The sequence below is a fragment of the Eupeodes corollae genome, chromosome 3 (assembly GCF_945859685.1).
Source record: "Eupeodes corollae chromosome 3, idEupCoro1.1, whole genome shotgun sequence".
Lineage (NCBI taxonomy): Eukaryota > Metazoa > Arthropoda > Insecta > Diptera > Syrphidae > Eupeodes > Eupeodes corollae.
This window is the reverse complement of record NC_079149.1, coordinates 3,831,597-3,843,599: the sequence shown is the minus strand read 5'-3', so window position 1 is coordinate 3,843,599 and position 12,003 is coordinate 3,831,597. Positions and strand designations below refer to the sequence as shown.

The following is a 12,003-nucleotide window of genomic DNA, read 5'->3' as shown; positions in this document are numbered from 1 at the left end:
GAATTTGAAGAACAAGCCATTCAAGATTTAAATTCTTTTGAGTGTGAGTTTCTGCTTGCTGCCCGAGCAGATGTTCGTTACGAGATTAATGTTCTTTTCCGCTACTTGGAAATATCCATCATGTACCATTATAGTATCTCACGGATTTCCGGTATGTTATTTTTGCTCATGCGTATAAAGATTCCGTGCCTTTTTTGAATACTTACCATTGCCTGTATTATTCCAAAAATAAAATTTGTATACATTTTCATATGACTTCAATTTTTCAAAAGAAAAGAAAAACAAAAACTGTCAACTTACCTCAACCCTTCCTAAATCCGGATACGCCCCCATATTTGAATTGTTTAATTAATCTTAACCTCAAAACTTCTAGATTTATGAAAATGGTTTAGCAGAGGATATGAAAAATTTGCACTACCTAACGCAAAAGGCACCTACATAGGAAACGTGTATGTTTGTTAAGAAAAATCACGCACGCATAACGCTGTGTATAGTTTCAAATGGAAAAAGAAATAGGTTCATTGAAATTCATGGGTATATTTTTATGGCACTAATATTTTTACTTTCGTCGAGGGAGGAACTAAAAGTTTATATTACTTACGATATAGCTAATTGCCAGTATAATAAATGAACTTGGTGACTTGAAAACATGCTGCAAGTCTGGTGTGTTTTTATTTTATGAAATAGTATAAACGCCCTCTTGTGTTAAATTAGAGAATGAGCAGGGTTTGTAAATATGTATATCGATGTGTATAAAAGTTCAAGTGGTGATTACAGAGGTTTAGGTTAATTGGTATCCTTAAAATAAAGTATTCATAAGTTATAATATCTAATTGAAATTTGAAGGTCATATAAACTTTGGTCTTGCTATTTTTGGAACATGTGTTTGGTAGTACATGTATAGGGTGTTTTTTTGGCTGCATTAGAAGTTGCGATGGTTGTTGTCAGTGGGCAGGTTCAGAACTTAATTTGCAGTTAACTGCATTATTTGAACGTACATTTTGACCAAGGAAGATAGTTATTTTATTAAGTGTCATACATTTTAAACTAAAAAACTTTACTTCACTGATCTTTACCTTCAGTTCATCGTACAAAAACTTCCAATAGCATTAATGTTTCCAAAACACTCTTTAGGCAAGCTACAAGTTCATAACAATTTGTATTTTGTATTGTAAAGAAATAACACTTATTTCTTTTCCAATTTGACAAGGAACCTTTTTACAACAAACATTAAATGGAATTGAAAATAATGGGCAGGTTCCGGCGACATAAGAGACTTGAAAGTAATGCAAATTTCTAGTATCTGATTGGCCACCTGCCAAAAAATTGCCTTCCAATTTAGGCAACTTTATTGGAAAGTTGACTGGAAAGTTAGTCAAGAAAAATCTCACTAAATATCAAGTCAAGTGAACTTATGTCACAATGAGAATTAATGATGTCTTTTAATTCAACTGAATGAAAGCTAAACTTGTTTACTCCATGAATTATTTATTTTCTGCACAACTTCATACAATCTTTTGGGTAAAAAGGTTTCTTGTCAAATTGGAAGAGAAATAAGTAATATTCCTCTACAAATCGTCATGGATTTGTAGCTTGCCTGAGGAGGGTTTTGTAGACAACAATGAACTGAAGGTAGAGGTTAGTGAAGTAAAGTTCCAAGATTGAAGATTATGACAGTTGAAAAACTAACTAGTCGCCGTGGTCAAAATGTACGTTCAGAGAATGCAGTTGAGTGCAAATGATGTCCCTAATGTTGTCTGAACCTGCCCAATATAAAGAAACGATAGAGTAATAAAGATCAAATGTCATTTTGACTTTTTTTGAAGTAGACTTGTCTTGATTGTTAGGCTGATTTTTCTTGATAACTTTCCAGCCAATTTTCCAATTAAGTTGCCTTAATTGAAAGGCAATTGTTGGGCAGCTAACCAATCAGGAATCAGATACTAGAAACTTGCCGTACGTGCAAGTCCTTCATGCCGTCGCAACCTGTGTTGACAGTTGAGATTGTCAAACTTTTTTGCTATTTTTGTTTAGTGAGGTTAAGCAATTCATCATTTTAACCAAAACATCACTTTCAAGTTGACGTTTAGCTAATTAACTTATTTCTGTTAAAATTGCTTCAATGCAAAATTGTTCTACTAAATTGTTGACTGTGATAGCAGAATTATCGGTCCCTATTTCTTTCAAATTGAGAAAGTATTCTTCGTGCATTAGAAGTCATTATTTAAGGTAGAATTGATAAGATACGGACAGATTTATTTACAATATTTCCGCCTTGTATTACACCAAGATTTGAAAACTGTAATCAAATTATACTCAAAATAAACCCCATACAACCATTTCAAATTTGAAAACCTTTAGATTAGGCTTCTTGAAGCTAAGTGAATGTATGGATAATTTGTGTTGTCAGTAAAATTCGTAATGATTTTCCATAAATATAATATCGAAAACCTTTACTATTCCGATAAAATACTTAAAGTGGCGACACAGTCCGGGGTGGACCTGGGTCTCAACCAACATGCGTCTCCAAGTAGCTCGATCTCTAGATAGCTGTCCCCATTTTAGCACGCCAAGTTGGTTGAAGTCTTCTCCCACCTGAGTGCGCCACATAGATTTGTATGACACCAAGTCTCCTGTTAACAAATGTTGTGTCTTGAGATTTAATTAATTGACTTCCAAATTTTGTTTCTGCTAAATTTGCTCTTTCTGCCGGCCACTCATGATTTGTGTATTATCTGTGTACATCGGAAATATCTGGTCAATAAGAGGATCTTGTGAATCAACAATCTTGCAGAAATTGACAGGTAATTTTATGCATCCAGTTTCATCTGTAGGAACTTTTCCGTCCGTCACCTACATCTAACAGTTGTTTTGAGAATATATCTGCGGATGGATCTTGAAGCATTTGAAGCATATTTACTTTCAGTTGTACCTTTCCAACATTACGCCGGAGTGGCAAGCGTTTATCTCATTAGCTTACGTCGAACGCGGAATGACGGGAATTGTTTGTCTGAAATCAACTGAAAGGACTAACAGAGTGCTACCAAATAGTCTGTCGTTCTTTTTTTTTATAGATATCTTTCAATGTCCTGTTCAACGCGTAAAGAGAATGTTTGTGTGCCATAGTGTATTGATCCCAGATGATAATTTTACACTGTTTCAGCACTGGATAATTGTTTTTTTTTTATATTGCACAACGCGTCTAGGTTTAATGGCAGTTTAAATACTGAGCTGTTCTGCCTCCATCCAATAAAGTTGGCGCAATGCTAGAAGATGCAACAGCTAATGCGATACTATTATTTGAGCGTATTTTAGCAAGAAATAAGGAATGTTTTGCCAGTTCCACCTGGTGCATTCAAAAAAAAGAATCCTGCTTGTTCTTCCAGAACTGCGAGCATGATGTGGTCAGAAATGGTTCTTTATTCTTAATTCATTAGTGGGACATTGCGACCAACAATCGCTGTCAATTCTACAGTATTGTATTGTATTTCACGATTCAATTCAGTGTCTAATGTCTATTAAATCAAATGCATTTCAATTTGGTTAATACACCGAAATGACTGAGTGATAATTTGGCAATGATAATGCAAAGATCAATCAATCAATTCTTCATTGTACATAGCGTCACTTAATATTATAGTAAGATCGTTGCACCATTTACGATTTTGATGCAATTAAACGATAGCTCTTAGGAATATTAAAAATAGATTAAAAAAAACCTATTCTTAGACCTACCGAATGTATGTGCAAAATTTCATTGAAATTGGTTTAGCCGTTTCGGAGGAGAATGGGAACTAACGTTGTGACATGAGAATTTTATATATTAGATGTTGAAAACGGATAATTTTAAAGTCAGAATCGGAGTTCAGATTCTAAACAAAAGATTAACTTTACTACTTATTTTTCATAACCCCATGAAATTACAAATAACCAAATGGAGAATCATGAGCCATCTAATCACTAATGAGAACATCCGAAAAGCTACTGAAATGATTCAAAAATAAGGATAAAAACTTGTACTTTTCAAAATAATCATCAGTTTTTTGTGAAGAACTATTCTTTCTGCTATACCGAAGCTTTTTGAGTTTATTGTAAAAAAACAAAATTTGTCATGTTGTTATTTATACTGATTCTCGGAAAGCGTTTGATAGTATTTGTATTCCACTTCTTGTTCAAAAAGTCAATAGAGTCGGTTTTATTCAACTTTTCTCAAGTGGATTTCAAGCTATTTGGTTAATATAATACAAGTTGTGAAAATTTTGAACTCGCTGTCAAAACAAAAAAAAAATATATGTACCATCTGATGCTCCACAAGTGAGCCATCTTGGTTCATTGTTGTTTTTGATTTTCGTAAATGAATTACAAATGGTCTATTATTTGCGGATGATTTTAAAATATTTGCAACTGTTAAAAGTATCAAAAAAGATTGATGTAAAAGTAATCATCTCTCGCTTAACATCAATAAATGTAATTGTATGTCTTTTTCTCGATGTCATACTATTATTTATTATAATGTTTCAAACGTCGTCTTATGTAGAGTTTCATAGATTAAGAACCTCGGTGTAATATTCAATGACAAATTAAATTTCTCTGGGCACATGGATTATGTTATTGCTAAAGCGAATTAAATGTTCGGCTTTCTTAAAAGAAATGATGCCGAATTTTCCAATCCATATGCAATAAAATCCGTCTATATGTCTCTTGTACGTCCTCGTTTGGAATATGCTTCAGTTGTATGTGATCCTCATAATACAGTTTCAAAAAATCTTAAATAAATATTCTGTGTTTTACCCTCGGCGTTAAAAACACTTTAATATGTTTTTATCCAGTTTTAAGATTTTGATTTCAAAAACTTGAACTTAGCGAAATTTTAAGGTGAGATTCCAATTCAGGACAAGATTTTTTATTGGAAAACTATTGTTTGGTTTGTGTGGCTAGAAAAAACCTTAAATTCGTTAACTAATTAATGCTATTGTTTAAAGTTTTTAAGCTCTTTAATGCTTATAGTTGACACAATTTTACACTTTTCAAATCTCACTATTTCCATTATTTTACACATTCATGTTTTTCGTCCAATAAGCAATTATTTTTGCTCTATCGGATCTTTGGAAGGATACAGCAGTGTCAAAACCGGCTCAAGTTTGGTCTACAGTTCTGCCAAATTAGGTACATGCATAATTAATTTTGTCATAAAGCAATCAAAACTCACAGTGAAAAGGTCTTTATTTTGGCATCACTTGCATTGATTAAAGTGGCGATAGTGAGAATGAGAACTTAACGCGAACTCACGGCACAATCCAATCGACAAACAACCCTCCTTTAAATACAACAATTTCATGCTTTAAAAATCCAACTCACAAGAATGATAGTGAAGTGAATACTATTGTCTCAAATTCACGTTCTTTTAGTCACTGTCGGTGAGTAAATAAGCGCACACGTCGTGTATTCTGTGCGTTCATATTCTGTGTATACTGTACTTCGTGTGTTCTGGGATCTCTCTTGCTCTCTGTTTTTATTTGAGTTGGTGGGCGAGATTCCAGTATCAAAATGCTCCATTTAGTAATAATTATTGAATTTTTAATAATACTATGATTTGAACTTTTATCGAACTTAATTTCGTTTAGGAAAACAACAAATGCAAAAGAATAAACCCAAGGCAAAAACAAATTCTGTATGGCGCAATGGCAACTAATAGGAAAATACTCGATTGTATTACTGGTGATTCACAAGTGCGACAGACGCGACAAGCTGTATGGAGGAAATTAGCACGCGAGCTGAATCAAGCTGGACCTGAAAAAGATATAAGCCAATGGAGGAAGGTTTGTTTCTTGTTTCTTGTTTGGTGTTGTTTATGTTTATTTTTTGATGTGAGTAAACAAAAAAAAAGATAGTGAGAACTTTTAAAACTTATAGAATAGATACGAGAGTTCAAAATGTTTAAGTGAATGTTATGTTTGTAGGTGTGGACAGACTTGCGGCTTGGGATGAGAAAGAAATGGGATAAGGCACAAAAGTCAGAGTACATGTTGACTGAGTACGAGAGCCGAGTGATAGAAGCCTGCGAAATGATTGAAAAACCAGGGGATGAAGACTTTAACGAGAAGAGTGCTGAAGAGATCAACAGTTTTCTGGCATTTTTGGAAGAGGTACGTTTTGGAACGGGTGTTTTCACTTACAGTGCGGTTCACATGGTTAGCCGCACTATTTTTTTCAATAATTTATAGTTTTTCTGTTTGTTTTTCTCATGAACTACCAAACATGTATTTATTTGAAAGGTTATTAAATTCTCTTGGAAAAAACCTAAATTCAAGAATAGTTAGAGACACCTAACGGTTATTTTGATCTCTTTTGCCCCACAAGTTCAAAAAAAGCTCAAATAAATCGGTTCACTTGGTTAGACGCACGAATTTATTCACTTATTTTCTTAATGCTGGGTAATGCAAATTAAATTTGGTTCATGAGTGTACGTTTTGAACGTTTTTCCGAGTATTTAAAGTGAAAATGGGTAACAAATTGTTGACGTTGGCGGAAAAAGCAAAAATTGAGGCCTTCCACTCAGAAGGGTACTCTATGCGGAAAATTGCCAGTTAAATAAGACGAAGTGATAAAGCAGTTCGAAATTTTTTATCAAACCCTGCTACCTACGGAAAAAATAATAAAGGAAGGACAAAAACAGCCTTAACACCGAACGAGAAGCGAAAAATAATAAGAATTGCCTCAAATTCAGCACACTCCACAATGAAAATCAGACAATTAGCGGGGGTAATTGCCAGCAAATCAACGGTTCGTCGAGCTATTTTAAGTGCTCCACGCTTGAAATTCAAAAAGCTAAAAAAAAAACACCACTAAACGCTGCAAGAAAGGAACTTCGGTTAGAATGGGTATAATTTTTATTTCCATGAAATCCGCAAAGACGAATGTTTTTTGAATCGAAATCATTCCAAAAAAGGAGGAGTAATGGTATGGGCGGCCATTTCATAGTACGGCGCCTTTGAGTTGGTTTTTGTCTCTCAAAAAATGACAGGAGTTTCTTATAAAGCTCTTTTGGAAACAGCTTTTCCAGCAATAAGAGAGCTTTTTGGACCAATCCAGTGGATCTTACAACAAGACAATGCTCCGATCCACAACGCGCATGTAGTAAAAGCATTTCTCGCTAGTGAAAATGTGGAATTGTTGCCGTGGCCACCATACTCACCTGATCTAAACATTATAGAAAACGTTTGGGGATGGCTGACCCGTCAAATTTATGAAGGAGGCAAACAGTATGAAAGCTGTGAGGAGCTTATTGCCGCGATAAAAGATGACTCGTCTAAGATTTCATTAAATTATTTAAAAAAGTTATATGAATCTCTTAAAAGTAGAATTTTTGATGTCATTTCAAGTCGTGGAGGTTGTACAAAGTACTGAAACTGTAAAAAATAATATAACAATAATAAAACGCAAACAAAAATTTAGAAATCGATCAACTTCTTTTTTTTTCAAACTTTTAACAGGTGCGTCTAACCAAGTGAACCGATTTATTTGAGCTTTTTTTGAACTTGTGGAAAGAAAGAGATCAATAGGTGTCTCTCACTATTCTTGAATTTATGTTTTTTTCCAAGAGAATTTAATAACCTTTCAAATAATTGCATTTATTGGTAGTTCATGAGAAAAACAAACAGAAAAACTACAATTTATTGAAAAAAAAATAGTGCGGTTAACCATGTAAACCGCACTGTAAGTGAATAATAATAGGAAGTCAGTTAGGGAGAGTTTGATGCATTAAATAAGGGTTGCTGATGTGTTTCAAAAGATGTAAGTATAATGAAAATATGTTATTACATAATTATTTAGGAAAGGGGGCTAGGACTTTTATGTGCCAAATTTTAATAAAGGTTATGAATACTTACTTACAGTTGATGACTGTAGGTATCATCGATTTCTGCTGGTACTTTATTACGATGAATTATTTAAGGCAATTTTTAATATTATATGCAGCATATTTTTATATTTCATTATTCGTAAATAAAATACAGATAAATTTGATTTCAGGACGTATTGAGTGAACGTGTTCATGATAATTCAGATTATTATAAGGAAGACAACAGTAATTCCAGTTCATATTATTTAGCCGACTCAAGTGAATTTATTACCCGATGCAGTCAGCCCCCAGATTCAAAAAGGTCAAAAAATGATTTTTACTATGAGCCGGACCATTTTGTTGATTACGATGATGACAATTCTGTGGAATACATCAGCGATGATGATCAAACACCAACTAAATCGGAAGATCGAAATTTTAGAGAACCTTCTGTGGAATGTATTAGTGATGACGAAGTAAGTATTACTTAAGAATTACTCTGCTTGTTAAAACATTTGTATTAACTGTTCAAATTGCTTAAAGGAACCGGTGATAACAAACGGAACAAAATCTCAAGAAAGCCCTGCTCATTTGTCTAATGAAGAAGAAGAACCACTTTTAACAGAAATCATTCCACAAGCTATGCCATTTCATGAAACACTAGAAAGCGAAACTGCTCCAGAATCATTTTTACTACAATCCCCAGAACTTCATCCAGTGCCATCAGCGTCTAAAATTGTACATAGACGACAAACACTTAAAAACGCAACATTTAAAGAAATCAGAAAAATGCATCGAAATTTGCTCAATGAATCAAGGAAACAAACAGCGTTATTGAGAAAACTTGTACAGGGAATGAAGAAGTGAAATAGTTTATAATTATTTTGTTCCTCATAAATTAAAAGTAAATGTTGACAAACTTTTTGATAATTATTGAATAATTGTGCAGGATACACAAGACACGATGTAACTGGCCATAAAGTATAGTTAATTTTATATACTTCTAGAATAGTTTCGTGTTATTAAAAGAATATAAATTTTTAAAATCGGATACACTTTTTTTCAATAATATGTTTTACCCTGTTTTACACTATGTAAAGATAACTCAATTTTAAAAAGGTTTACAAATTCTTTTTCAAAAATAAAGTTTTGATCTATTAAGTTGCCTACAGTGTTGGACATAGAATTAGCACAAAATAAAATATAGAATTCAAATAAAAAATAATTGAGTTATCTTTACATAGGGTGATACAAGGTAAAACACTGTCTCACCCTATGTAAAGATAACTCAATTTCAAAAATTCTTTCTTAAAATTAAAGTTTTAGTGTGTTAAGTTGCCTACAGTGTTGGACGTAGAATTAGCACAACATAATATATAGACTTCAAAGAAGTCAGATTATTAAATCGATTTTTTTTTAATTTTATGTTCACCATACGTAATAAAGAAAATATTCACAGCTCAAGAAAATAGCAACAACAAAATGCATAAATAACGTTGGTTATACAGCAATAAATTGTGATCACAGAATAAGATCAATTAATAAATTGAATACTTTTTTTTAACTAAAATTCTTATTCGCATTTATATGTTGATGGAAAACCTTTCGGTCTAACTACAGCTTGTAACCTCCAAGGAATACTCTCTAATAGCTCTAATACTTCTTTAGAAGGTTCTTAAAGTTCTTGTACATTTTTTGGTTTCCTCAATCAAACCCGATATTTTACAGGCTTCGTGCAGGCCAAGGCAATAGATTAATTTGGTTGTCACTAATCCATTCTTTCACCAGCCGCGAAGGATAATGTCTAATTATAGTTAACATATGGCCATGAAAACGCAGCCCACCACGGTACAGTTTTCATTGTGTAATGGGGTTCAGCTCTTGCATAGGTGTTTCATTTTTTTTATAAAGGTTTTGCTGAGCTACCATTCAAATCATTCTCATTTAGTCTTTTACGGATTGTTCTGCTGGGTAATGATACTCCAATGTCTTTACTCTCTTAATCCCGAATTTCAGCGGACGTCATAAACGGTTTTTTTGCATATTCAGCGAATATCCAATCATCTACAGAACTTGTCTTTTTTGGTGACGGATTTCCTCCGATGGCATTGGCAGTGTTTCAAAAAATTTAATGGCATTGTAGACTAATTTTCTTTATATTTCCAAAAAATCACAGGGTGATACAGCACATGTTGTGATAGTGTGGAAAATGTTTAGGAAATTCTTTTGTCAACTGGTAAAAGGATTTTTTACTAAAACAAGGTATTATGTGCTAATTCTTCGTCCAACACTGGATATTTCTAAGAACTGAACTTTATAAAGAAGTGCAACGATCAAACAAACCTAATTTAAAAAAAAAAAAAAAACAAACTATAGCAGCTGTAAAATTTGGTTGATTTTTTTGATTCAGGGCTTTTTTGATTTCAGGACAAATCAAAAAATTAAAATAAATTAAAGCTAGTAAGTAGAGTGTTTGAAGGGCTTTGTGTTTTGAAAGAAATGGACGATCTACTTAAAAAAAAGAAGGAAACGTTCTTGTGCTGTTCGAGATATAAACAGGGACAGGGGAAGGAATGGTTTTTTCCATGTTACCTTTTTAAAAATCAAAGAGCTTGATAGTGGCCACTTTTTTATTTACCCAAGAATGCGTCCTGCACTGTACAATTTGCTGCTTAATTTGTTGTCACCACTTATGCTAAAAACGTCTATAAGAGAACCAGTTACACCCGAATGTCGGCTGGCTGTCCTCCTTCCATAAGTTCACTTCATGAAAAATACTTTTACATCTCATTGACTGCTTACTTTCTTTAGTTACTTGTCACAAGGCATCTCTTTTTAGTCACTGACTTGGTCGTTCAAGTTAGGGAAAGAAACTCTTCGGCAAATAGTACTGGAAATGTCAGAGCTATTGTGTAAAGCTTTGTACCCAATCTATGTGTCTTTACCCAGCACCCAAGATTTTGAAATGATTACTGACGACTTCTGGACTTTGTGGAACATGCCCAATTGGCTTGGGTCAATCGATTGCAAACATTTTGCCCTAAGATGTCCACCCAATACTGGAAGTCAGTACATCAATTATTAGAAGTTCTTCAGCATTGTTCTTATGACTGACGGTGGTAAAAAACCAAAACTCTTTTTCCTATTGTTCTTAACTATGAATAACATTTTTTTTTACTTTTTTACTTTATTTTATTTTACTTATGCGGCGAGCGACTGGGATCGCTCTTGCTTAGTTTGCAAACTGAGAAAAATTTAACGAAATGAAGCTAGACTCCATTATGCTCACTCGTATTGAGATTCTTTGTATTCGCACGTTTACTTATGCGCGCATATGCTAGCTTATGAATATTATAGTTGGGCCTTTAGAAATGTCAAATTTGGGATTTGATGCCCATCACAACCAACCCGATCGAATTCCATGATCGGCTTGATTAATGAAGTTTTCTAAGCGATGATCTACTTTTCAGAGGGAAGCATTTCTTTTCTTACTAGGTAAGAATGAAAAGTGAATTGTGCTTATTTTCACTCTGTTCTTTTAAATCCAAACTAGAAGTTTTAAATAATAATAAATAAATTCCATGAATTATATAAAAACGTTAAAGTTTATTTCCTTGAAGAGAAACTACAACTATTTTCTAACGGTTTTTCCTTGTTGAAATTAAATCTGACCAACTTAATCCACTTTAATTCAAATCATTTTTAAATCAGAATAATCGAAATGTAGAATACGGAAGTTCACTTCACAATTTTAAGTTAAACCAATATTAAATCGATATGGATAATTGTGAATTTCAATTTATATTTTTAATCGAACTCAATGCCATTTTGAATGACAGTTCATAAAATTCAATATTTTTGACTATTAAAATGTCTGCAAGAGCTGTTGGCATCACTTCCAATACATTCCAGTAGAACTAGTAACAGGGAACATTTCACCGCACACACAAACAAACCTTAATCAAAAACTACTAATTGTCATTTGTCAGTGAATAGAAGTGAATGCCTTTATCCCACTCTCACTCTCACTTCCACTTACACTCTCACTCTCACTCTCACTCTCACTCTCACTTACACTTACACTCTCACCATTCACTACTCACCGTCACCAGTCACCACTCAGCACATCGTATAATTTATTGTGTTATGTGTTTTTAGTCATT

The 12,003-nt window shown here is 33.3% G+C and overlaps 1 protein-coding gene across 2 annotated transcripts; it reads left to right on the top strand.

Moving 5' to 3' along the window:
• The first annotated feature begins 5,323 nt into the window (after positions 1–5,323).
• LOC129952644 (uncharacterized) lies at positions 5,324–8,891 on the top strand. 2 transcript variants are annotated; one of them, XM_056065390.1, is made up of 5 exons: positions 5,324–5,559; positions 5,625–5,867; positions 5,961–6,146; positions 8,032–8,316; positions 8,384–8,891. In XM_056065390.1, exons 1-5 carry the CDS (start codon positions 5,548–5,550, stop codon positions 8,705–8,707), a joined length of 1,050 nt encoding a protein of 349 aa, XP_055921365.1. In that variant the 5' UTR covers positions 5,324–5,547; the 3' UTR covers positions 8,708–8,891. The 2 variants fall into 2 exon arrangements, with proteins under 2 accessions (XP_055921365.1, XP_055921366.1); XM_056065391.1 differs by having other exon boundaries at positions 5,338–5,559; positions 5,625–5,819.
• The last annotated feature ends 3,112 nt before the right edge of the window (positions 8,892–12,003 follow it).

Coding starts and splice junctions, on each gene's coding strand:
- LOC129952644 (XM_056065390.1), top strand. Junction 5,868..5,960: donor GTTTATGTTTATTTTTTGAT/GTGAGTAAACAA, acceptor TTATGTTTGTAG/GTGTGGACAGACTTGCGGCT. Junction 6,147..8,031: donor TTCTGGCATTTTTGGAAGAG/GTACGTTTTGGA, acceptor ATTTGATTTCAG/GACGTATTGAGTGAACGTGT.